General features: G+C 48.9%; 1 protein-coding gene across 1 annotated transcript in view; it reads left to right on the plus strand.

Moving 5' to 3' along the window:
• Window positions 1-2,181: 2,181 nt before the first annotated feature.
• The window catches only part of PACS2 (phosphofurin acidic cluster sorting protein 2), a 106,854-nt gene continuing 81,564 nt past the window's right edge, over window positions 2,182-27,471 (plus strand). The window contains 4 exon segments of the mRNA XM_065410184.1: window positions 2,182-2,277; window positions 15,920-16,045; window positions 19,147-19,309; window positions 22,404-22,477. Coding sequence (XP_065266256.1) covers window positions 2,182-2,277; window positions 15,920-16,045; window positions 19,147-19,309; window positions 22,404-22,477 — 459 coding nt within the window.

Consider the following 27,471-nt stretch of genomic DNA (forward strand, 5'->3'; position numbering starts at 1 on the left):
GCCCTGGCTGGGATGATTTAGTTGGGAATTGGTCCTGCTTTGAGCAGGGGGTTGGACTAGATGACCTCCTGAGGTTCCTTCCAACCCTGATATTCTATGATTCTATGATTTGTTAACGGTAGAAACAAAGTATTCAGGGAGGATTTTAAAACTGTCTACACACACACGTCCCCTGCCTCAAGGCTTGCAGTCCCCAGGTAGTACTGCAGGCAAACCTATCTTCTTCAGACAGCCCTGATTGAGTAGCTCTTGGTCTGGTTTCCCCTGAAAAACTGTCCCCTCTTCTGAGGGTCCCTTTTAAACCCTGCATAGTTCTTCTGTGTTCCTGGCCTTTGGCCCTTCTGTAGGCTCAACAGGAATCAAGCCGGAGTCGTTGGAGGTAATAGCTCTGCCACTGTCCTTTAGCAGCCCTCAAGTGTTCGCTGGAGTGTAGCTTAACTTGAACTCTTTTTCCTTCCTGCTTATTTTTGCTGACAGCCACCTGTAGAGTTGCACCAATATAGTCATACAGTTAACATGCGCTATTCATAAATTATTAGTGCTGCTCCAAATCAGTCACATCAGCTCTCCCAGTCTTATTGCAAGTCGTAGTGTTTGGTGTTTTCTCTTAAAGCCCCAGCCGCCAAAGTCATTTGATTAGGAGAGAATCTCAGCTTTCATTTTAAAAGTTAATTTATATCTTTAATGGTTGCAGAGAAGCTGGTAAACCTGACCTAAGGACTCAAAACCCAGCAGGCAGATAAAAAGAACCCTCTATTTATTGGCTTAAAAATCATAAGATTATCTTTAAAAAGAATCACATGCTTTTTGAACATTTGGGGCTGGTGCTGCAGAAATATTGCTGTATGCTACTACTGTATTACTAACTGCAAATATGTCCAAATCCCCCAATGGCCAAGTGCTTTGCTTTTCATCTGGGTAGGTCTTTGTTGGAAGAGGGCATAGTCAATCTGTTACTGTTATGTTCACAGCATAAACAGACAAGTTAGATTAAAAACGTATTCTTGCTGGAAGGCTGCAGTGTAGCACAATATTTTCCTTAGATTTCAGAACAGTAACACGTAAGAACTCAAAGCCAGAGCAACAAAGTGGGGCGCTGCTGAAAACAGACACAACTCACCTCCACTGTACTGTGAACTGTCTGCAGACTCACTGCTGCTGATCCCAGATTGTGCGCTTCCCTATGGAGACCCCCAGCCTGGCAGCAGGACCAAGAAAACCCCCAGAAATTTCAAGTGACAGCTTAGTTTTAAGTTTGCCACACACTACTGTTATAATCACTTTGCCATAGATCCCTAAGGAGAAGTTCCCATGTCCTCAATAAATGGTACTAGTCTAGGGCGCTCCCACCATGTGGCACATGAGCCATTCCTGCAGCTACCTCCGTTTCTTTCAGATGAGGCCTCATCTCCCCTTTACTGGCACCCATGATGGCTGTTTGAATAGGCCTCCATCCCTGAACAGGGATCCCACTTCACTCTTGCAGCCTGTCTGCTGCTCAGCATAGAGCCCCTCTGTGTCCCTGCTCTGCTGGGAGAAGCTGCTGCTTCCCTTGGTGCTGCCTGGTGTAGAAATGGGTTTGGCAACAGGGGAGGCAACACAAGGGAAAGGGTGGCTGGGGGATAGGGTGTAGATGGTGTCAGGGAGCAGAGCATGACTAGCTTCAAGCTGGACTACCTTTAGCTTCCATCCAGCAGCACTATACAGTAGAACCTCAGTGTTAGAAACACCAGAGTTTCAAACTGACCAGTCAACCACACACCTAATTTCGAACTGGAAGTACACAATCAGGAAGCAGCAACTGGGGGGGGGAAGGCAAATCCAGTACTGTTAAATGTAAACTACTATAAAAAAGGGAAAGGAGCATTTTTTTTTTCTGCATAGTAAAGTTTCAAAGCTGTATTAAGTCAATGTTCAGTTGTAAACTTTTCAAAGAACAACCATAATGTTTTGTTCAGAGTTACGAACGTTTGAGTTATCAGCAACCTCCATTCCTGAGGTGTTTGGAACACTGAGGTTCTATCATCTTTTCACCACAAACCCTGCTGTCTGCAAGAGTGCCCCCTATTGATCACGTCCAAACCTTGGCAATGAGACAGGTTGCACTAGCCAGTTCCCAAAGGGTGAAAGGAATAAGCCTGGACTGATACTCAGACCTTTACCTGACCAGGTTTTCTTTCTATGTAGGGCTCGAAGCGAATACTACGGTCTCATGAAATTGTGCTGCCACCAAGCGGACATGTGGAAACTGAACTTGCACTAACTTTTTCACTACAGGTAACATAGTAACAAAGTCCAAAGTGAATGTGCTCATCTGATTTTTGCATTAAACCAAGTTCTGATGTACTTGTTTTAACAAGTCTTAATGTAAATGTTCCTCTGAAATAATTATAGGCAGTTTTGGCAATGGCACCCGTAGTCAGTGCTTATAAGCTAAAAAACCATTTGGGTTGAAATTTTCCATGTGATGGAGTTTCTGCCTCAGGCTGAATATTTTACTACATTTCAGCAAAAATGGTCCAGCCACTTCCAAGAGCAAGACTGGAGAAAATTAGGTTGTCTTGCCAATGTTAAATTCTTACAGCTGTTTTGAGAAGCTCTAGCACCTCCATGCTTTGGAGCAAGGATTTTAAACTTGACAGGGCTAGCATTGGAGTGGGAGGTACATTTTTCTGTTTCCGTGGAAATCGGTTGGATATGGGCAAGTTATAAGCTTCTGAAAATGGTAGTTTCCATATGCTTAGTGGAGTTTAAGGCTGGCATCTTAAAATCTCTGAAAATTGTCTATACTGAGCATGCATCAACCCCCAGAATGCACAGAGAACATCCTGCTCAGCAGAAGCAGCGTTCCCTCCAGCAGAAATGCAGAATGTCCTGTGTTGGGGTATATGACATTATTCCTCCCCTGCATGCAGTCTGTTACCTAGCTTGGATCTCATGTATCCAGTAGTGCTGCAGGGCTGAAAAACTTTCCCTTCAATTGCTGCTCCTGGTTGCTGGGGCTGTTGCGGGCCCAGGCACTGGGCCCAGCAGGAAGGCTTTTTCCTGTGCTTACTTTGCTCTCCTTCTAGCATCCAGGCAATGTGGAGGGAGAAGGAGGAAGTGGCCCAGTATGGATGCAGGCAGGAGGGTTGGAGGCAGACAGGGCAGGCCTGGGGGTGACGGGGAACAGTGTTAGGAGCCAGGCAGTCTATGGGGGATGAATAGAATGAAGAAAGCCGTATAATTGGAGCAGCTGCCTCAGGCTGGCCTGCCCTTTCCTCTCCTCCATCTCCAAAATCCTCCAGCACTCTTCTCCGCAGAGGCTCCTGGGGTGGCCTTGGATTTCCTGCTCTTTTTTCCAGGCTCCCCCATCACCACCTTCTGCTAGGTCTGAGGGATGGGCTACTTTCTCTGCTCACTCTCTTCCTACTGCTCTGGGGTACCCTTGTGAGAGAATAAGTGACTGCTCCTCAATGACAAGGAATGCCACACATGGGGAGCAGCCTCCTGGCTGAGAGCTGGTAGGAGGCCATGCAGTCTAGTCCAGCTCTTCCACTGACTGCTGTTAATTCTAGGCACTCAATAGCCCTTACCACAAACCAGGCCTCCTACCTTAGACTAGCAGCAAAGAATCCTGTGGCACCTTATAGACTAACAGACGTATTGGAGCATGAGCTTTCGTGGGTGAATATCCACTTTGTTGTACTCACCCACGAAAGCTCATGCTCCAATACGTCTGTTAGTCTATAAGGTGCCACTCTTTGCTGCTTTTACAGATCCAGACTAACACGGCTACCCCTCTGATACTTGATACCTTAGACTAGTGTCATCCCCCACGTTTTACAGAAGGGGGTAACTAGGAGGCTGCATAAAATCCCTTCTGCTAGAGTCAGGAGTGGAACCTGCTTTAAAACTGCTTTAGAACAGGAGGAAAACAAAGAGTTCTCTGATTGTTAGTCACTTGGCAACTTTGGATTCTGCAAATGCTGTGCTTGCTTTTTAAAAATAAAGCTCTTATCTTTTCCCTTTGATGGGAAACGTTAACTTGGCCACCTTTTCAGAGCTGATCCAGAGGATGGCAACTTATTACTGTTAGTCATTTGTTCAAGTTGCAGAGGTCTGTTCGATGGTTCTAAAGTTCCAACCTACTGATGACTCATGCTGATATCAATAGGATGCCACATGATGGATCTTCCTTTTTCCAGTTTTGCTTTTTAAAAACCTAGGAAATTACTTACACACAAACACGCTACATTAAAAGAACATTCAGGTTGCAAATTCAAACTCTCAAAATTTAGGATATGCCTGAATTCAGGGGGACTGGCTTAGGGTTGCACAGGCCCATCTGTGAATATACATTTTTAGTCTCCAATTACATGATCACATACTGTTTTTCTGCATCACCCCTGCCTCAATCAGTACACAGGATGGATGGTGCTCTCAGGATGAATCAGGCCTGTGTAACGAAGGAGGCTGTTGTCTATAGGGCCTCTGCCTCAGTTGTTGCAGAAGTTTGAAGGTGTGTGGTGAATGAGGCTGGGGGAGGAGAGCTTGGTTAGCGCAGTTGAATGCTGCTCTGGAAAGTTGGATTCTATCCTTGCCTCTGCCACAGAGTTGCTGGGCAAGTTGTTTAAGACGTGATCTCTAATTATGTTCCTCATTTTCTTGGTGTCTGACTTGAGCTTTGTGGTCTGATTTGCAGAAGTGCTTTGAAGAGCAGAGCTGTGCTTTGAATGTATGAAGTGATGTATAATGCTAAGTACTCTGAAAAATCAGGTCCTAGGCATCTCAAATTGGGGACCTAAAATTTGTGGATACTCTTGACCTTAGTTTCTTGATGCCTCAGTTCCCCATCTGTAAAATGGAGATAATAGCACTGCTCATTTCACAAAGGTATTTTGAAAATAAATTCATTATAGTATCTGAGTGTTCTTCTTCGAGTGCTTGCTCATATCCATTCCAGTTAGGTGTGCGCGCGCCGCGTGCACGATCGTCGGAGAAATTTCTACCCTAGCAACACCCGGTGGGTCGGCTGTGGAGCCCCCTGGAGTGGCGCCTTCATGGCGCTGGATATATACCCCAGCCGACCCAGCGCCCCCTCAGTTCCTTCTTACCGCCCCTGACGGTCGTTGGAACTGTGGAGCGCGGCATAGCTGTTCTCCACTCTCCCTAGCTTATCATAAGAACATAAGAAAGGCCGTACTAGGTCAGACCAAAGGTCCATCTAGCCCAGTATCTGTCTACCGACAGTGGCCAATGCCAGGTGCCCCAGAGGGAGTGAACCTAACAGGCAATGATCAAGTGATCTCTCTCCTGCCATCCATCTCCATCCTCTGACGAACAGAGGCTAGGGACACCATTCTTACCCATCCTGGCTAATAGCCATTTATGGACTTAGCCACCATGAATTTATCCAGTCCCCTTTTAAACATTGTTATAGTCCTAGCCTTCACAACCTCCTCAGGTAAGGAGTTCCACAAGTTGACTGTGCGCTGCGTGAAGAAGAACTTCCTTTTATTTGTTTTAAACCTGCTGCCTATTAATTTCTTTTGGTGACCCCTAGTTCTTGTATTATGGGAATAAGTAAATAACTTTTCCTTATCCACTTTCTCAACATCACTCATGATTTTATATACCTCTATCATGTCCCCCCTTAGTCTTCTCTTTTCCAAACTGAAGAGTCCTAGCCTCTTTAATCTTTCCTCATATGGGACCCTCTCTAAACCCTTAATCATTTTAGTTGCTCTTTTCTGAACCTTTTCTAGTGCTAGAATATCTTTTTTGAGGTGAGGAGACCACATCTGTACACAGTATTCGAGATGTGGGCGAACCATGGATTTATATAAGGGCAATAATATATTCTCAGTCTTATTCTCTATCCCCTTTTTAATGATTCCTAACATCCTGTTTGCTTTTTTGACCGCCTCTGCACACTGCGTGGACATCTTTAGAGAACTATCCACGATGACGCCAAGATCTTTTTCCTGACTCGTTGTAGCTAAATTAGCCCCCATCATGTTGTATGTATAGTTGGGGTTATCCTTCTAATTAGTGTAGATAGTTCTGTTATAGTTGTTAAACTGTTTAGATAGTTATTCATTTTAGTTTTATAATAGTTGTAAATACTTAGCGGGGGTTAAGGGGGTTGTTCTCCCCCCTTTTTCCCCCGGCGCGTAGCCGGGCTCATGCCCAAGGCTCCTGGCTTTAAACCGTGCGCGTCCTGCGCGAAGCCTATGCCCACGAGTGACCCGCACACCTCTTGCCTGAAGTGCCTCGGTGAATCACATCAAGCAGATAAGTGCCAGATCTGCAAGGTCTTCAAGCCTAGAACTAGAAAGGAGCGGGACTTTCGGCTTCGGCAGCTCCTAATGGAGGCGGCACTTAGCCCGGATCCTCCCTCGGAGCGCCCAGCCCCGGCACCGAGCGCCTCGGTGTGCAGCGCCCCGGCGGCTCCGACCGGTACTGCGGACAAGTCCTCACGGCACCGGCCAACTTCGGCACCACGACCGCCTCAAGGGACTCGGCGCCAATCCCTATCTCCGGGCCATAATAAAGCCCGCAAGGCGCAGGACACGGCTGTCCTGAAGACGCCGGCTCCCCCGGTGCCGGGGGTAGAGCCGCGTCCGCCTTTGGACCGCCAAAAGCAGGCGGCCACACCGTCGACTCCGGCACCGAAGCCGTTGAGTCCGGTGCGGACTCTATCACCACCTCGGCTGGTGGTAGAACCTTGTCTCCCTTCCACCCTGGAGACATTTGCGACGGCGAGAGACCTTATTGCCCTCACGGAGCCGGCACCGTCTCAACTTCCGGCACCGTTGGCTCCACAGGTAGTGCAATCCAGGGGCAAGCCTGACCTGGTGCGCCCACTGTCTCCAGCCGTGGACTCTCGGCGCCGCTCCAGGTCTCGGAGCCGGTCCTGACGCCGCTCGCAGTCCCGGCGCCGACTATCACCTCGGCACCGGTCGCACTCGCGGCCAAGATCCTCTTCGCGGCGCCGCTCGACATCTCGGCACCGTCGCGACCACCGGCACCGATCGGACTCTAGGCGGACTTCTCGGCACCGGTATGAGCGCCGCTCGACTTCGAGGGACCGCTCCCGGTACCATGTCTCGTCGCGGTCATCGTCCCGCTCAAGATCCGGCTCTCGGCACCGGCAGGGCTACCGGCACCGATCCCGATCCCGGCACCGCTCTCCGGCACCGTGCAGGGACCGTTCACCTTACGACCGGCACCGATCAGCACCGTACCATCCGGCGCCGGTTTCGTCGCGTTCGGCACCGCCTTGGCCCTCGAGATCGGCATCTCGCTCCTCCGAGCGTGCCTCCAGATCGGAGTACCCTCCTCAGGGTCAGGCGGCTACGGCTGATTTGGGCCATTGGCAGGAGGCGACCGGGGACCCCGCACAGGGACCTGCGCACTGGTCCTTTTGGACTCCGTGGGCCTATCATCAGGCGCAGGGGGCCCCACCAGCATCAGCCTCGCGCTCGGCACGCTCTGAGCCCAGGGCCCCGGAGGCCACCATCTCCCGCCCTCCCCCTGGGGGAATGGAGGCTCCCGTGTCCACACCTACGGTGGCCCTGGACCCAGGGTCAGGCGATGCCCAGCTCCACGAACCCCTGGAGCAGGACCTGCCATTGGATCCCTTGCCACCGGAGGCATCCTCCACATCTTCCCCTGATGAGGCGGTGGCGGGCACAACCAACACGGGCCCGCCCCCTATAGACCTTAGGGCCCACCAGGACCTGTTGCGCCGGGTGGCGCATAATATGGACCTCCAGGTGGAGGAGATCGTGGAGGTACAGGACCCGGTGGTGAACATCCTGTCCGCTGATGCCCCATCTAGGGTGGCGTTACCGCTCATTCGCACCATCCAGGCTAATGCCACTGCGATCTGGCAAACCCCTGCCTCTATTCCACCCACAGCCAGAGGGGTTGAGAGAAAGTACTTCGTTCCCTCTAAGGACCATGAGTACCTTTATACCCATCCCCCACCGTGCTCACTGGTGGTGTCGTCAGTGAATGCACGGGAGCGCCACGGCCAGCAGGCTGCAGCGCCCAAATCGAAGTACGCTAAGCGCTTCGATTTGTTCGGACGCAAGGTTTATTCGGCGGGAGGGTTGCAACTTAGAGCGGCCAATCAACAGGCGCTCTTAAGCCGCTATAATTTCAATTCCTGGACATCGATGGGGAAATTTAAAGAACTTGTCCCCCATGAATCAAGGGAAGAGTTCGGGACCTTAGTAGAAGAGGGTAAGCGGGTGGCACGTACCTTCTTACAGGCCTCCCTAGATATTGCAGACTCCGCCGCTAGAACTCTGGCATCGGGTATAGCCATGCGGCGAACCTCTTGGCTCCAGGTGTCAGGCTTGCCGCCAGAACTGCAGCAGACCCTGCAGGATTTACCCTTTGAGGGCCAGGGCCTGTTTTCCGAGAAGACGGACTCTCGGCTCCAGAACCTCAAAGACTCACGGACAATGTTGCGCGCCCTGGGGATGCATGTCCCAGGTCCTCAGCGCAGACCCTTCAGGCCCCAGCCTCAGAGGTTCTACCCTCCCCCGCCTCGTCCGAGACAGGACTTTCCCAGAAGGCGGGGTCGAGGTGGTAGGCGAAGGTCGACCGGCCCTCAACCGGCTCAAAACCAGGGGCCGCCTAGGCCACCTTCAGGCCCTAGGCAGAACTTTTGAAGGTGCGGTCGAGGACGGCACCACAACCAGTACCCAGGATTCAACTCCCCCCTTTCGGGATCGCCTCTCCCGTTTCCACCGTGCTTGGTCCCTTATAACCTCGGACCGTTGGGTCCTTCGCACGGTGGAGAGGGGATACGCTCTCCAGTTTTCCTCGCCCCCCCCCCCCACTCCCCCTCCCCGTCCCTCTTCAGGGACCCTTCTCACGAGCAACTCCTTACACAGGAGGTTTTTGGGCTCCTCTCTATGGGGGCCATAGAGGAGGTTCCACCAGAGTTAAGGGGCAGGGGGTTTTATTCCCGCTACTTCCTGATCCCCAAGTCAAAAGGGGGTCTACGGCCCATCTTAGACTTGCGCGGACTCAACAAATTCATAGTAAAGTTGAAGTTCCGCATGGTATCTTTGGGGACCATTATCCCTTCCCTGGATCCTGGAGACTGGTTCGCCGCCCTCGACATGAAGGACGCATATTTCCATATAGCAGTCTATCCGCCTCACAGGCGTTTTCTGCGATTTGTAGTAAACATGGTGCACTACCAATTTGCAGTCCTCCCCTTCGGCTTGTCCTCGGCTCCCAGAGTGTTCACAAAGTGTGTGGCGGTCGTCGCGGCATACCTTCGTCGGCAAGGGGTACAGGTGTTCCCGTATTTGGACGACTGGCTGGTACGCGGCCGCACCAGAGACCAAGTTCAAGCTCACGTCCACATAGTGACACAAACTTTCCACGAGCTGGGCATTCTACTCAACAGAGAGAAGTCCACTCTAGTGCCAACCCAGAGGATAGAGTTCATTGGAGCAATCCTCGACTCCAGACGTGCCCGAGCCGTTCTGCCAGACAATCGCTTTCATACCATCACAAGCGTCAGTCAAGGACTCAGGGCGTTTCCGATTACCACAATAAGGACATGCCTCGCCCTGTTGGGTCACATGGCCTCATGCGCCTACGTAACCAGGCATGCCAGACTGGGGCTCCGCCCACTACAGGCTTGGGTATCTTCGGTGTACCGTCCTCACCGGGACAACCTGAACATGGTGGTCACGGTTCCGCCCTCAGTCTTGACCTCCCTCACCTGGTGGTTGGATCGCACGGCGGTCTGTGCAGGAGTGCCGTTTCACGCCCCACAACCCTCCCTCCACCTGGTCACGGACGCTTCATCTCTAGGATGGGGCGCTCACCTCCGGGAGCACCATACCCAGGGCCTGTGGTCCGCGTCCCAACTAGCCCTGCACATCAACGTCCGAGAGCTGATGGCAGTGCGCCTAGCCTGACAGGCATTCCTCAATCTCCTACAGGGCCGTTGCGTGTTGGTTCTCACCGACAACACCACGGCCATGTTTTACATCAACAAGCAAGGCGGAGCCCACTCATTGCTCCTATGCCAAGAAGCCATTCGCCTGTGGGACTTCTGCATCGCCCACTCGATACATCTCACAGCCTTGTTCCTTCCTGGAGTCCAGAATACGTTGGCGGACCGTCTCAGCAGGTCCTTCCAGACACACGAGTGGTCAATTCGCCGGGACATCATCCATTCCGTCTTCCAGAGGTGGGGATTTCCCCAGGTCGACCTGTTCGCATCTCGAGCCAACAGGAAGTGCCAGGCATTCTGCTCCCTACACGGGCGAGCTCTAGGCTCTCTGTCGGATGCCTTCCTTCTAACGTGGAAGGACCACCTGTTCTACGCCTTTCCTCCATTTCCGCTGGTCCACAGGGTACTGCTAAAGATCCGCAGAGACCATGCACGCGTAATTCTAGTCGCTCCAGCTTGGCCGAGGCAGCACTGGTACACCACACTGTTGGAGCTTTCGGTTCAAACGCCGATCACGCTCCCCTTGAGTCCGGATCTCATCTCTCAGGACCACGGCCGACTGTGTCACCCCGACCTGCAATCGCTCCACCTCACAGCGTGGATACTCCATGGCTGAATCGGACGGAACGGCAATGCTCGCAGTCCGTCCAGCAGATTCTGCTGGGAAGTAGAAAGCCCTCTACACGGTCCACTTACTTAGCCAAGTGGAAACGTTTCTCCTGTTGGTGTGAGCAACGAGCTACGTCCCCCTTGCTGGCGCCTATTCCTCTCATACTGGAATATCTCCTATCCCTAAAACAGCAGGGCTTGGCGATATCTTCAATCAGGGTTCACCTCGCCGCTATTTCAGCGTTCCACCCAGGAGAACTCGCGTCCTCGGTCTTCTCTAACCCGATGGTCGTTAGATTCCTCAAGGGCTTAGACCGGCTGTACCCACAGCAACGCCAGCCGGTTCCGACGTGGGACCTCAACCTCGTTCTCTCCAGGCTCACAGGGCCTCCGTTTGAACCTTTGGCGACCTGTTCACTCCTGTACTTATCCTGGAAGACAGCCTTCCTCGTAGCTATCACCTCAGCACGGCGCGTTTCTGAACTCAGAGCGCTCACGTCCGAACCCCCATACACGGTGTTCCACAAGGACAAGGTGCAACTTCGCCCCCACCCTGCCTTTCTTCCAAAGGTGGTCTCACCTTTCCACGTGAACCAGGATATATTTCTCCCGGTCTTCCATCCAAAGCCACACGCTACTCGTCAAGACCAGCGTTTACATTCTTTGGACGTACGCAGGGCCCTGGCTTTCTATATTGACCGTACAAAGCCATTTCGAAAGACGACACAACTCTTCGTTGCGGTAGCCGACCGGATGAAAGGCTCACCGGTCTCCTCACAGTGCCTGTCCTCTTGGATCACGTCCTGTATTCGTGCTTGTTACGACCTAGCCGGTGTCCCGACTCCGCGCCTCACCGCTCACTCCACGAGGGCCCAGGCCTCCTCGACTGCCTTCCTAGCTCAAGTCCCGATCCAGGACATTTGTAGAGCTGCATTTTGGTCTTCCGTACACACATTCGCTGCTCACTATGCGCTGGTGCAACAATCCAGAGACGATGCTGCTTTCGGGTCAGCGGTTCTGCACACAGCGATGTCTCACTCCGACCCCGCCACCTAGGTAGGGCTTGGGAGTCACCTAACTGGAATGGATATGAGCAAGCACTCGAAGAAGAAAAGACGGTTACTCACTGTTGTAACTGTTGTTCTTCGAGATGTGTTGCTCATATCCATTCCACACCCGCCCCCCTTCCCCACTGTCGGAGTAGCCGGCAAGAAGGAACTGAGGGGGCGCTGGGTCGGCTGGGGTATATATCCAGCGCCATGAAGGCGCCACTCCAGGGGGCTCCACAGCCGACCCCCCGATCGTCGGGTAGAAATTTCTCCGACGATCATGCACGCAGCGCGCGCACACCTAACTGGAATGGATATGAGCAACACATCTCGAAGAACAACAGTTACAACGGTGAGTAACCGTCTTTTTCACATACATTAGTGATGATCACCATGGAAAAGCCCGCAAGGCAATTAATAATTGTATTTTCAGAGTAGGGTTTGAATAGTGTGGCCCAGGGCTAATTTACTGCATACATTGAACAACAAGGAAAAAACATTGTGTGGCTGCTCATTCTGTTAGCAGAGTCCATCCTGTGCACTGAATGTGGCACAGTAGAAAAATTATGTGATCATGTATTTAAATACTGTATCATAATGCATATGCCCAGGCAGATCAAATGCTTGACTTTGCAACCTGGCTGTTCTTGTAACATAGTTCTTCTGTGTGTACTGTATTCTTATGTGAGAAGGTGCTTTTCCAGGTGTACAGACTCCATTTTAAATAAGTTTATTACTTAATAATAAAACCGGATCTTGCGTACTGATTGAAACACACAAACTTCCGGGGCCCAGCCTTTCCAGAACACGTGAACCACAAGGAGTTTTGCTGGGTGTCCTGCCACCCCTGGGTTTCAGTGTGTCAGACACTTCAGAAAGGAAATTCCCATAGATGATACTTGGCCCTGAAGTGAAGGCCAAGAGTTCTCAGCAGGAACAGCCGTGTAGTTACTAAAAACAAAACCCAAACGTTGGAAGCCCAGGGTATTAATCCTGACAGCAACTCAGTCACACTGCCTGGCCTTGCTGGTGATGACAGTACACAACTCTGTCACCCTGAAGAACAAGCCAGACTCTGCCAGGCCTGTCAGCACCTGTGAGGTGCAGGATTGGCTCTTGAGAGAGAACCATTGGGTGGTTAGTAGGGCTGTCAAGCGATTAAAAAAATTAATCACAGTTAAACAATAGTAGAATGCCATTTATTTAAATATTTTTGGATGTTGTCTACGTTTTCAAATATATTGATTTCAATTACAACACAGAATACAAAGTTGACAGTGCTCACTTTATATTATTATTATTATTATTTTTGATTACAAATATTTGCACTGTAAAAAACCAAAATAAAATAGTATTTTTCAGTTCACCTAATACAAGTACTGTAGTGCAATGTCTTTATCATGAAAGTACAACTTACAAATGTAGAATTATGTAGGAAAAAAACTGCATTCAAAAATAAAACAATGTAAAACTTTAGAGCCTACAAGTCCACTCAGCCCTACTTCTTGGTCAGCCTTGTTTACATTTGCAGGAGTTAATGCTGCCCGCTTCTTGTTTACGATGTCACCTGAAAGTGAGAACAGGCATTCTCATGGCACTTTTGTAGCCAGCACTGCAAGATATTTACATGCCAGATGCGCTAAATATTCATATCTCCCTTCATGCTTCAACCACCATTCCAGAGAACATGCATCCATACTGATGACGGGTTCTGCTTGTTAACAATCCAAAGTAGTGCCGCCCGACGCATGTTCATTTTCATCATCTGAGTCAGATGCCACCAGTAGAAGGCTGATTTTCTTTTTTGATGGTTCTGTAGTTTCCGCATCTCAGTGTTGCTCTTTTAAGACTTCTGAAAGCATGCTGTGCACTTCGTCCCTCTCAGATTTTGGACAGCACTTCAGATCCTTAAACCTTGGGTCGAGTGCTGTAGCTATCTTTAGAAATCTAACATTGGTACCTTCTTTGCGTTTTGTCAGATCTGCAGTGAAAGTGTTTTTAAAACGAACAACAGGTGCTGGGTCATCATCCGAGACTACTATAACAGGAAATATATGGCAGGATGCGGGTAAAACAGAGCAGGAGGCATACAATTCTCCTTCAAGGAGTTCAGTCACAAATTTAATTAACACATTATTTTTTTTAACAAGCATCATCAGCATGGAAACATGTCCTCTGGAATGGTGGCCAAAGCATGAAGGGGCATATGAATGTTTAGCATATCTGGCAAGTAAATACCTTGCAACACTGGCTAAAAAAGTGCAATGCGAACGCCTGTTTTCACTTTCAGTTGACGTTGTAAATAAGTGGGCAGCATTATCTCCTGTAAATGTAAACAAACTTGTTTGTCTTAGCGTTTGGCTGAACAAGAGGTAGGACTGAGTGAACTTGTAGGCTCTAAAGCAGGGGTGGGCAAACTACAGCCTGCGGGCCACATCTGGCCCGCCAGCCGATTTTATCCGGCCCTCGAGCTCCCACTTGGGAGCGGGATCTGGGGCTTGCCCCACTCCCGCGCTCCAGCTGGGGAGCGGGGTTGGGGGGCGCTCCACGTGGCTACCAGAAGCAGTGGCATGTCCCCCTTCTGGCTCCTACGCGTAGGGGCAGCCAGGGGTCTCCGCATGCTGTCCCCACCCCAAGCGCCACCCCTGCAGCTCCCATTGGCCGGGAACTGCGGCCAATGGGAGCTGCAGGGGTGGTGCCTGCAGACAGGGCAGCACACAGAGCTGCCTGGCCACGCCTCTGCATAAGAGCTGGAGGGGGGACATGCTGCTGCTGCTTCTGGGAGCTGCTTGAGATAAGCACCGCATGGAACCTGCACCCCTGACCCCCTCCCGGGCCCCAACCCCCAGCCCTGATCCCCTTCCCGCCTGCAGAACCCCTCAATCCCAGCCTGGAGCACCCTCTTGCACCCCAAACCCCTGCCCCACCCCAGAGCCCACACCTACAGCTGGAACCCTCGTGCCCCAACCCCCTGCCCCACCCTCTGAACTTGGTTCCAGCCTGGAGCACCCTCCTAAATCCCAAACCCGTCATCCCCACCCCAGACCCCACACCTCCAGCCAGAACCCTCCCCCCTCCCCCCCTGCATCCCAACCCCCAGCCCTGAGCCCCCTCCTGCACCTTTAACTCCTCATTTCTGGCCCCACCCCAGAGCCCGCACTCCCAGCCAGAGCCATCATCCCCTCCAGCACCCCAATTTCATGAGTGTTCATGGCCCGCCATAAAATTTCCATACCCAGATGTGGCTCTCAGGTCAAAAAGTTTGCCCCCTCCTGCTCTAAAGTTTTCATTGTTTTGGTTTTGAGTGCAGTTATGTAACAAAAAAATCTACATTGGTAAGTTGCACTTCCATGGTAAAGAGATTGCACTACACTACTTGTATGTGGTGAATTGAAAAATACTATTTCTTTTGTTTATCATTTTTACAGTGCAAATATTTGTAATAAAAATATAAAGTGAGCAGTGTACTCTGTATTCTGTGTTGTAATTAAAATCAATATATTTGAAAATGTAGAAAAACATCCAAAAATACTTAATACATTTTAATTGGTATTCTATTCAACAGTGCAACTGAAACTGTGATTAATCTTTTTGAGTTAATCGTGTGAGTTAACTGTGAATAATCAACACCCCTAGTGGTTACACAGATCTCTGTACTCTTGCAAATAGCTGTCAGCAAGACAGCACGCAGGGATTCAGTTTGTCTACTGAGAAATAACCATGAGGACATTGTGCACATAAAACGCCAGCCATTCAGGAAGTTGCTTACATGAGAAATAAACGTACAGTTGAGGATCAGGCCTCCCTGTGCTGTGATTGGCTGGGCCAGTTCCTTTCCTGTATAATGTACATAGGTCAATTGAGGTTTACACAAACAGATTTCCCTTACCAGCCACCCAAACAAGCTCATGTTCTGTTAGAGACCCATTGAAAGCACTTCTGCAGAGCTGTTTTTGTAAGCTGAGTAATTATTTTGCATTCTTCAGTGTTGTGAGGGCAGAATGAACAGAGTGGTGAAAAGAGAATGTTTGGCTGTAAAAAACTAGCCAAGAGTTTTCAGTCAGAAGTACCTAAAGCTTGGTCTTCCTTGGAACCAGTGCAGAGTTGTCAGCTGCTGCTGCTACTCCTAGAACAAAAGATTAGGTGAACTGTAAACATCTTTAAAAGCACTGGGACTGGGCAAGGTATTTAACCTTAACAAGCACAAGTGTGTGTCAGCTGTAAATGGGGTAGTTGGGAGCTAGTGACAAGAAGTGTAACATTTTTTCAAATTGTATTCTAACTTCAGTATCCTCACTTCTTGAAAAGAGAAGGCAACAAGCTTCAGATCATGCTGCAAAGGAGGAAGCGATACAAAAACCGAACGATTCTGGGCTACAAGACTTTAGCAGTGGGCTCCATCAACATGGCCGAGGTAGATGTTCATCAGCACAACTCAAAGCGTTCGGATGGAGTCAGCATATGCCCTTTATCCTCAGTTTAAATCCAAGGCTACCATTCTTTTCTGAGAAAAGTACCTAGATGGCTTTCATATGTGTCTCACTTTTCAAGTGTACCAAGGTTTATAGGGCAAGAGTGTAATGGAAATAATATAAAGTAATAAATGCTGTGTATTTTCCATAAAATATAAGCAGGAGAAGCAAGGGCTGGCTTATTTCTCTTAGCATTTTTAAGGTTCGGGCTCAGTTCCAAGTACTTTGCCCAAATATGCTATCGTTCCCCTTGTCTTTAAAACACACTTTGGCATGAGAGTTTAAGCACTTCTAATAAATATTCTGAAAAAATAATGCACAAGAACAGTCAACCAAAGATGCAGTAAATTTAATTCAGTTGAGCTAACATCTGTCTGTTTCTTGAATTCTTGAACTTAAATAACACATTTTATCTTACTCCATCCAAATACATTAAGGTTGCAAAGTCCAGCATTTCAAAGTTAGGAAATGCTGAAATCAAAGTAGCCTATGCAATCTTAATTCTGTCCCTTTCTGCATGTGCGTGATGATAGTTCACCATGATTGTATAATTTCCACCATTTTCAGGCATTGAAATCTTGAAGCTTACTTTTCATGGTCATTCTTGTTAATACAACTTGATTGCTTGAATATTCATGGAAAGCAGATGACCAAAGCAAGCTGACTTTCAACTTTGAATCAGTAGTTGCAGGAGATGCTTATGGTATCCACTGAACTTCAGTTAGCTCCACTCTAATTTTTTTATTCCCTAATCTACGCAGCTGTGTACTTGTAAATATTAAAAATATAGTGTTAGAAGCATTGTGTAGCAGAAACCTGCCATACTACACTTAGCATAGAAATCTTCCAGAAAATTTCATTCCATAAATTTAGTTCCATCAGTGGAGAATTTATTGCTAAATGAAATGGTTTAACACTGCAATCATGCTAGGTTCTTGTGATATTAGATAATTGATTGATTTATCTACAGATTTATTTTGTGTGAATTGTGCTTTTAAATCGAAATACGTTTTCACTACTGCATTTGAGTTTCGGTTAAATCCTAATTTTTGGCCTTTTTGTTTGTTTGTTTGTCTTGTATCATGTTTGGTTCATTGTTAATAATTGGAAATTAAACTAAAAAATATGAGCAGCACTCAAGTAAGCTCACGAGCAAATCTCTTTAAAATGTTAAGCATTCACTGTTGAAATATAATACTTTTTCTTACTGTTCTGTCACTTCTGACGGCAGAGGATATGAAAATGCTAAATATCTGTGAAGTATTTGCAATGTGTTTGAACCTAGAAGAGATTGTCAGCAGTGAATTTCAAAAAAATTCCAAACTTAAAAAACATCCAGTTTCTGATAAAGCACCCTATAAATAGTACATCCTGGAATTTTTAGTTTCTTAATTCTTACAAGAGTTTTTCTTCTTCTCCCTGTTGATATCAGATGCAAAACTGAACAGATAGGTTAAGGGTAGGAGGGGTAGACTGGTGAATCACCAGCATAAAGGTGGCCAGTTGAATCCTTGAGTGGATGAGGTCACCCGGGGGGAAGGTCGAGAATAGGAGGGGGCCAGATATAGAGTCCTGAGGAACACTGATAAAGACCAGGAGGGGAAGTGCTATTGACAGGGCATTTGGATGGGTGGGAAGAGCACAAGAGGGACAGTCTTGGAAGCCTAGAAGAGAATCTATAGGAGGAAGGTGTGATCATCATCACGTTGAAGGTGGCAAAGAATGAAGAAGCAAATTCCATTTTTTATAGAGCCACAAAGATGTCCCTTTGCCTATGCTTTGACCAGTTCTCATTGTCACATCTAGGTTGTCAGCTGTTTGGGGCAGGGACTTGCTTTTTTCAGTTTGTTCTATAAAGCACCTAATGTGCTTGTCCAGGGAAAGGTCACTGCGGATGGTTTCTTCAGCTGGCTTTAAAGTAGATTTGGAGGTTTTTTGTTTGGGAATTCATGAGTTGGATAACTTAATGATCACTAAAATTAGTACCCAGGCAAGCTAACAGAATAATAATGAGGGTAATCCAATAACATGCTTCAGTATGATCTGATCACATGTCAAACTGAAATCTTCTGTCCCTGCCACTTCCTTGAGTTGATAGCCAAGTAAATTCTGAAATAGCATTAAATAGTGTCTATAGCTGGTTGTTCTTCTAGAACAGAGGTGAGCAAAATACGGCCCGTGGGCCATATGTGGCCCGCGGGACCCTCCTGCCCGGCCCCTGAGCTCCTGGCTCAGGAGGCTAGCCCCCAGACCCTCCCCTGCTGTTTCCCCTCCCCCGCAGCCTCAGCTCGCCCCGCCACTGGTGCAATGCTCTGGGCAGCGGGGCTGCAAGCTCCTGGGGCGGGGCTGCAAGCTCCTGGGGCAGCGCCGCTATAGAGCACGGCCTGACCTGGTGCTCTGTGCTGCGCGGTGCGTGGCTGTAGCGCCACCAGTCACCGATGCTCCAGGCAGCGCGGTAAGGGGGCAGGGAGTGGGGGGGTTGGATAGAGGGCAGGGGAGTTCGGGGTGGTGGGCAGGGGGTGGGGGTATGGATAGGGGTCAGGGTGGTCAGAGGGCAGGAACAGGGGGGTTGAATGGGGGCAGGAGTCGGGGGGGCAGTCAGGAAGGAGGGGGTGGATGGGGTGGCGGGGGGCAGTCAGGGGCAGGGGTTCCGGGGGCAGTCGGGACGGAAAAGGGGTGGTTGGATGGGGCAGAGGTTCGGGGGAGCAGTCAGGAAGGATAGGGGGGTTGATGGGGCGGGGGTTCTGGGGGCGGTCAGGGGACAGGGAGCAGGGGGGGATTGGATGGGGCAGGGGTCCTGGGGGCCGTCGGGGGTGAGAAGCGGGGGGGAGGGCGGATAGGTTGGGGGGGCCGGCCCACCATACAATTTCCAAAACCCAATGCGGCCCTCAGGCCAAAAAGTTTGCCCGCCCCTGTTCTAGACCCAGGCATTTGAGCCTTCTTGCATACCCAGAGTAACTCCTTAAATAACTCTTCCAGTGTTAGTGGATGGGAATCAGGCCCACAATATTTAAATACAAGACTGTTACTTCCCCAATCCCAGGTGATGCAGCACCCGACTGAAGGAGGCCAGGTTCTGAGCCTTTTCAGTAACATCAAGGAAACCACGGCCAAAGTAGCAGAGATCTGGATCTTCTCACTGTCTAGTCAGCCAATAGACCATGAAGACAGCACCATGCAGCCTAGCCAGAAGATCAAGTCCACAGGTAAAAATATGCCCTCTATTGAACTTAAGCCCGTCTATTTCCTCTCCCGTCTCTTCCCCCGACAATCCCTTCCTTTTCCCTGAAAGCCCATCTGGTTGGAAACTGCTTCAACTTACATTTTTGTGATATAAATAAAACAGAAAAAGTCTAAAGCTGGCCTTGTCTATGCCACCATCTTGCTCCCTTCCCCATCATGTCAAATCCCCTTCCCCATCCCTCCTCTTGGTCTCTTCAGATGGCATGTGCTTTCAAAAAACAAACAAACAAAAAAACACGTAAGGCATGGACTGCCTTACGTTTGTAAAGTGCCTGTCCCAGTGGGGCCCTGGTCCTGCAGGGGGCCTTCAAACAGCACAAATAACAATGTGCCACTTTCTGCATTTTAGTGATAACCAAATGGCTTCAAGGAGGGCAGGGCTTGGAAAGAGAAGAACTAAATATTTTTTTTTTAAAAACTACAATGTGGTCTAGGAAATTCCTGACCCAGCAGGTTGTGAGGGGTGAAGAGGAACCAAAACAGAGCACTACAAATAACCATGGAAATCAGCTTTGTTCTCCTCCTCTTCCATAGTCTCTGTGAAGTCAAATCCTCTAAATAAAAAAAATAAATTGTAAATTAGTGGAGATATCCCATCTCCTAGAACTGGAAGGGACCTTGAAAGGTCATCAAGTCCAGACCCCTGCCTTCACTAGCAGGATCAAGTACTGATTTTGCTCCAGATTCCTAAGTGGCCCCCTCAAGGATTGAACTCACAACCCTGGGTTTAGCAGGCCAATGCTCAAACCACTGAGCTATCCCTCCCCCTTCTCTGACCTAGGGCTTGTCTACTGAAGATCAAGCTAAACCACAAAAAGGCACTCTCAGTAAAGAATGAGTGTGTCTATGTGGGGCACTAGCCTGGAATAGCTACAGTGGATAATCACCATGTAGACAAACCCCATGGCTTCTGAGATCCTGTGCTCCATTGGTTCTTGATAAATTCTCATCTGGCACTAGTTCAGATTTCCTTACCTCTTTACCATGTGTCACATGGTAGCTGGTCTCTGCAGATAGATTGAGCCCAGCTTCCCTAGGCTGGAGCAGGTGAGCCTCATCCAGCTAATTAATGGGGGCTGGGCTACACCAGGGCCTATAAAGGGCTGCTGGTAGGCAGCTGGGGAGGAAGGACCAAGACAGGCTGAGCCGTGGTCGGTAGAGGTCACACTGGAGTGGAGCCAACTCCTGTGGTGGGTCTCTGGAGCAAGGGGGCCAGGGGTTCCAGGAAGAGAGGGAAGCAGACCTGGACAAGGCAAGGAAGCTGCCAGGAGCTGGAGTGTCAGAGACCCCTGGGAGGAGTGGCCCTGAAGCCTGGGGGCCAGGTATTGACTTTAAGGCTGCCTTCTGTTTAACCTTTGTTATAAAAGAATAAACCTCAGCTGACACTGGGTATGGCAGCGCATGTTTGAGATGGGGGTGCAGCAGCGGCCCCCAGTGACACCATGGCAATAGCATGTAATTATTTGACATTTGGGAATGGACTGAGGGATAGGGGGGAGGCTTTGTAGCTAATGGTATACAATCCTGCACTCTGAAGGCTAGTGTTTAGTGGTAGAATCGCAGGCAAATGGAGTTAATTTCTAGGACAAATCAGTACCAGTTCTTACCAGTGCTATAACTCTACAGTAATATGCAAGAGGTTTTCGCGATGTATGTAAGGAGCAACAGAATTCGGGCCCATGTTGTTCAATTCCCTTCTCTGTTGCATCATACACAATCACCATCATTAGGGAGCCATAGGAACCCCATTTTGCAGTTGGTTTTCCAAGGTTCCATTTCTGCACACTCTCAGCATTAAACTAAGAGCTCACTACAACATCTAAACAGAATATAGATTGGTTCCAGTTTGGTCTCGCTTAACGTCACTGTTTGGAACAAAAGTTGTCATGAGCACTTGGCACATTCACCATACACTTGTTATACCAAATACTGTAACATAAAAAAATAAAAATCTAGAGAAACTCTCTGCAGGGGCGAACCAAAGTACAAATGGGAAGCACAACACCAAAAGTTAAATGAAATAGTATGTGTATGCATCAATAGACCACAAACTGACTCCTCACTGACTCGGGGGAAAGAGGACATTTTCAAGGACACTTGAGAGCTGAAGGACACTCCAAGGAAGTAGAGACCTGTTTGGAGCTGGTGATATTTTGAACTGTTGCTTTGCTGTTAGACACTTAGGTAGTATGGGGCAGTGTGCATTGAAAATTCCATTAGTAAGTTAGATATAAATGTTTATCTCCTTGTCCTGTTTTTGATTGGTGACTACTGTATCAACTGGCTGTTACAAAAACCAAGATGAGAAGTGCTTCCATAGATAGCTTCTACTGCATGATCTCTGGAGCCTAGACTCCCTTGTTACTCTGGTTTACCTCACATGACTAAATCTTGCACACTTCTGGAGAGTAAGTTCATGGGCTTTTTTTTTTTTTTTTAAAGTGATGGCTTAATTCTGATTTCAGATAGGAAGTCCATGTTGCAAGATACATGGGCATGCACCACACAGATGCCTAGTTGGAGTCCAGAATAGAGTGAGACAATTTACTTGGTGTATCATTTCAGTAAGGAACAGGATCTTTTTTCCCCCTCACCATATTTGGTCCTGCATACCAGCTGTGCCTGGTTAGGGGAACAAATCCTGGAGAAGTGTGTAGCTTGAGTTGCCCCATGGGTAGAGGCGGAGTGATGCCCACTCCATCTTGGACTATATGGCAGCGGTCCCTGCTTATTTCCTATTGGGGTGGGCATTGCAGACTAGCTCCCTCCAGGGGAAGGGCTCACCTGCATGCCAACCTTCTCTACTTTGTGGGTGAATTTCCTGTCTGCTAGCTGAGTATTTATCATACTTGCTGTCTCTGTGGGAAGTTCTCATCCTACCTTTCTAGTGCAGCTAAAAGATACGCCCTTAGTTTTCTCCCCAAATGTTCATATTCCTTGATTCTAGTAATGTTAGCCAGTGTGAATTTTTTGAAGTTTGCTCTCCTGAGCAACAAGGCTTCCCCTTCTTTCCAAAGGGAGTCTTATAAGACTTTGTGCCCTTTCCTTACATTACAGATAACTATTCTGAAGAAGAGTATGAGAGCTTCTCTTCTGAGCAGGAAGCCAGTGATGATGCTGTCCATGGACAGGTATTGTATGAGAAGCTGCTGTTCAATGCTCTACAAAGGATTTCTTCCCCAGAAGGGTGTAAACTGATAGTAATCGCTCAGCTCTTGCAGCTCCTTTTAACTGAGCCTGCGGTGCTCTGATTGGCTCCCTCTCTGCAGCCTTTCTAGGCAACCCTGGGGGACCCACCTTTGCTGTTCCTTTTCTGGGGCGGGGTGTGGTAGGATCGCAAGGCCTCCAGCAGGGGGCCTCAGAGAACCTGTACACCATGTCACAGGGCCCTACAGCCTAGAATTAAACTTGCACATGGTCTATAACTTTTAAGTCTGTACTGCAGTGGGTAGTTGTATGTGGTGCATAGATTATTTTTCTCCCCAGTGTTTTCCCCTTCCTTTGAACTCTGTGCAATTTGGACATCCATGGCTAGAAAGACAGTCACAACAGAGATCTCTCTGGGCTGCTTCTTAAGCAGCCTCAGCCTCTGATGGGTCCAATTGGGGCAAGAAAGATGGTGGAACTCTGCCACACTCAACCCATGTGAATCGCCGGAATGAGACACTGCTCATGATAGGTCGTGCAGATGTTCAAAATGGCTCTGCCTCCAACCTTGGCTCTGCATCTTCAGTGTGTGGAAAGTGGAGTGACAGTGTCTCCCAAATGCCACCCATTTGTGTCACCAAAATGAGGGATCACTCTCTGTAAATGGTCCGGTCTGTGACCTTCCCTCTTCTTTCCTTACATGAGGGCCGAAATCATTGTGTTGACTTTTAAATGATGAATTACCAATAGGCCTCCGAGTTATTGTCTTGCTGGCACAATGAGGCACTTGACACCTCTTCAGGGTATTCTGGGCTGTCTGCTGACTCCTCTTAGCACAGGGTATTCCGCTCATGTTTTTGGGGCTTTGCACCATTGCAGATAGAGACTGATGTAAGGGAAAGCTGAGATTCCAGAGAAAAGGATAGTGGCTTCAGAGAGGTGCTGGTATTTGTGTTGATGTGTCTGAGCCCTGGTTGCTCAGCAACATGCTGTACTCCTACAGTTTAGTTCTCTCTGCCTTTCTCTATGCAGTACAATCCTTTGCTTGTCTTTACTCAGGGCTAAGTCTCTGCCTCCCCAGTACTTAAAACCCTGCAGGTGAAGACTGAGGGCACGTCTACACTACAAGCTTAACTCGACCTATGTTAGATCCACTTACAGCCCCCTCAGAAGTTACTGCGCTTTTTCATGTCCCCACTGCCCTTCTTCTGTTGGTGGTGTGCATTCTCATCAGGAGTGCTTCCACTGACTTAAGGGGGTAGTGGGGGGTGGCTGGCCGCCCCCCTCTTCTCCCAGGCTCCCAGCAGGGGGCCAGGAGCCCAGAGCTCGGTTCGGAGTGGGGAGCCTGGGCAGCAGCTGGGCTCTAGCTGGTGCCTCTGTGACGGGTTAGATCACAGAACCCCCCTTGGGAGCTGCCACCTGATGTGCCAAGACTACCTCTGCCCCTGCTTTCCCTGCCATCTCGGGACCCCAGCACCCTGTCTTGCTGAGCCAGACATGCCCGTCTGCTCCAACACAGACCCAGGGTCTGAATTACTTGCCCCAAAGCTGCAGACTTAACTGAAAGCAATTTACAGAAGTGTTCTTGTCTTTAACACTCAGATGTCCAACTCCCAATGGGGTCCAAACCCCAAATAAATCAGTTTTACCCTGTATAAAGCTTACGCAGGGTAAACTCATAAATTGTTCACCCTCTATAACACTGATAGAGAGAGATGCACAGCTGTTCCCCCCCCCCCCCCCCCAGGTATTAATACATACTCTGAGTTAATTAAAAGTAAAAAGTGATTTTATTAAATACAGAAAGTAGGATTTAAGTGGTTCCAAGTAGTAACAGACAGAACAAAGTGAATTACCAAGTGAAATAAAATAAAACACGCAAATCTAAGCCTAATTCAGTAATACAACTGAGTACAGGTAAAAATCTCACCCTGAGAGATATTTCAATAAGTCTCTTTCACAGACTGGACGCCTTCCTAGTCTGGGCACAGTCCTTTCCCTGGTACAGCCCTTGTTCCAGCTTAGGTGGTAGCTAGGGGATTCCTCATGATGGCTCTCCCTTTGTTCTGTTCCACCCATTTATATATCTTTTGCATAAGGCGGGAATCCTTTGTCCCTCTGGGTTCCCACCCTCCTCCTCAATGGAAAAGTACCAGGTTAAAGATGGATTCCAGTTCAGGTGACATGATCACATGTCACTGTAAGACTTCGTTACCCACTTGCCAGCACACACGTATACAGGAAGACTTACAGCCATCTGCAGTCATTTGTCCTGGTTAATGGGAGTCAAGATTCCAAACCACTATTAATGGCCCACACTTTGCATAATTACAATAGGCCCTCAGAGTTATATTTCATATTTCTAGTTTCAGATACAAGAGTGGTACATTTATACAAATAGGATGATCACACTCAGATTATAAGCTTTGTGATGATACCTTACCAGAGACCTTTTGCATGAAGCATATTCCAGTTACATTAGCATATTTTCATAAAATCGTATAGAGTGCAACATCACACACCCCACATGCCCTGGGATGACAGCCAGGCACGGGGTTCACAGCGTGGAGCCTTCCAGCCTTTGTCAATTTCATGGCTCCAGCGCAGAGCTGTAAAATTGACAAGAATGACAACCAACAGCTCATGTAAGTTAAGCAATGTCTACACAGAAACTGCATCACCCTAACTACACTGACATAAGCCCTACACCTCTCATGGAGGTTGAGTTATGTCAGTGTAGTAGGTCACTTAGGGCATGTCTACACTATGAAATGAGTTTGATTTTATAGAAGTCTATCTTTAGCAACCGATTTTATGCAGTCGATTGTGCGTGTCCCCAATAAGCAGGGCCGGCTTCGGGCACCAGCGCAGCAAGCAGGTGCTTGGAGCGGCCAATGGAAAGGGGTGGCACGTCCGGCTCTTCGGGGCAGGTCCTTCCCTCCAAGTGGGACCAAGGAACCCACCGCCGAATTGCCGCCGAAGAATGAGGCGGCAGCAGAAGAGCTGCCGCCGAAGTGCCACCGATTGCAGCTTTTTTTTTGTTTTGTTTTGGGTTGGTTTTTTTTGCCACTTGGGGCGGCGAAAACGCTGGAGCCGGCCCTGCCAATAAGCGCATTGTGTCAGCGGAGTGTGTCCTCACTACCGTGGCTAGCATCGACTCACGGAGTGGTGCACTGTGGGTAGCTATCCCACAGTCCCCGCTGCCCATTGGAATTCTGGGTTAAGCTCCCAATGCTTGATGGGGCAAAAACATTGTCGCGGGTGGTTTTGGGCACATGTTGTCAGTCTTCCATCCCTCCCTTCTTCCCTCCCTGAAAGCAACAGCAAACAATTGTTTCACGCTTTTTTTCCTGGTTTACCCGTGCAGAAGCCATAGAACGGCAAGTATGGAGCCCGCTCAGCTGCACACTGCTTTTGTGAGCATTGTAAATACCTCGCGGGTTATCCTGCAGTATGTGCAGAGCCTAGCTAGGAGCCCCCAGCAAAAGGAAGATTGTGAGGAGAATATGGACACAGACGTTCCTGAAAGCATGGGATGTGGCAATTGGGACATCATTGGGGCATGTTGATACAGTGGAACGCTGATTCTGGGCCCGGCAAACAAGCACAGACTGGTGGGACCGCATAGTGTTGCAGATATGGGAAAATTCCAAGTGGCTGTGAAACTTTCGCATGTGTAAGGCCACTTTCATGGAACTTTGTGAGTTGCTTTCCCCCTCCCTGAAGTGCAGGAATACCAAGATGAGAGCTGCCCTGACAGTTGAGAAGCGAGTGGTGATAGCCCTGTGGAAGCTTGCAACGCCTGACTGCTATTGGTCAGTCGGGAATCAATTCGGAGTGGGCAAATCTACCATGGGGGCTGCTGTGATCCAAGTAGCCAAGGCAATCAATAATCTTCTGCTAACAAGGGTAGTGACTCTTGGAAATGTGCAGGTCATAGTAGATGGCTTTGCTGCAATGGGGTTCCCTAACTGTGGTAGGGCAATAGATGGAATGCATATCCCTATCTTGTCACTGGACCACCTTGCCAAACAGTACAGAAAACCGCAAGGGATACTTCTCAATGGTGTTGCAAGCACTGGTGGATCACAAGGGCCGTTTCACCAACATCAACGTGAGATGGTCGGGAAAGGTGCATGACACTCGCATCTTTCAGAACTCCGGGCTGTTCGGAAAGCTGCAAGAAGGGGCTTTCTTCCCAGACCAGAAAATTACCGTTGGGGATGTTGAAATGCCAATATCAGGGGGTAGCCGTGTTAGTCTGTATCTACAAAAACAACAAGGAGTCTGGTGGCACCTTAAAGACTAACAGATTTATTTGGGCATAAGCTAATAGTTGCCAATAATGCCAGTAGTTATCCTTGGGGACCCAGCCTACCCCTTGCTTCCATGGCTCATGAAGCCTTACACAGGCAGCCTGGACAGCAGTAAGGAGCAGTTCAACTATAGGCTGAGCAAGTGCAGAATGGTGGTAGAATGTGCCTTTGGACGTTTAAAAGGGCGCTGGCGCTGTTTGCTGAGTAGATCAGACCTCAGCAAAGGCAATATTCCCATTGTTATTGCTGCTTCTGTGTGCTCCATAATATCTGTGAGAGTAAGGGGGAGACATTTATGGCGGGGTGCGAGCTTGAGGCAAATCGCCTGGCGGTCAATTTTGAACAGCCAGACACCAGGGCAATTAGAAGAGCACAGGCAAGTGCACTGCGCATCAGAGAGGCTTTGAAAAATAGTTTCATGACTGACCAGGCTATGGGGTGTGAGTGTGTGTGTGTGTGTGTGTTTGTCCTTGATGCAAAGTAGCCCCCTTTGGTGAATGTACTTCGCTGTAAGCCAATCCCCCCTCCCCCCCCCCTTCGACCACAGCTGACACAGGAAATAGTCACTATTGTTCTGAATCCATTCATTCTTTATTCATTAAAAAACCTTGAGATCACTGACAACGCTGACTAGTAAAAGTAGCCCAGGTGGGTTGGGGGAG

This window comes from Emys orbicularis, chromosome 8 (assembly GCF_028017835.1).
Source record: "Emys orbicularis isolate rEmyOrb1 chromosome 8, rEmyOrb1.hap1, whole genome shotgun sequence".
In the NCBI taxonomy this organism is placed as follows: domain Eukaryota; kingdom Metazoa; phylum Chordata; order Testudines; family Emydidae; genus Emys; species Emys orbicularis.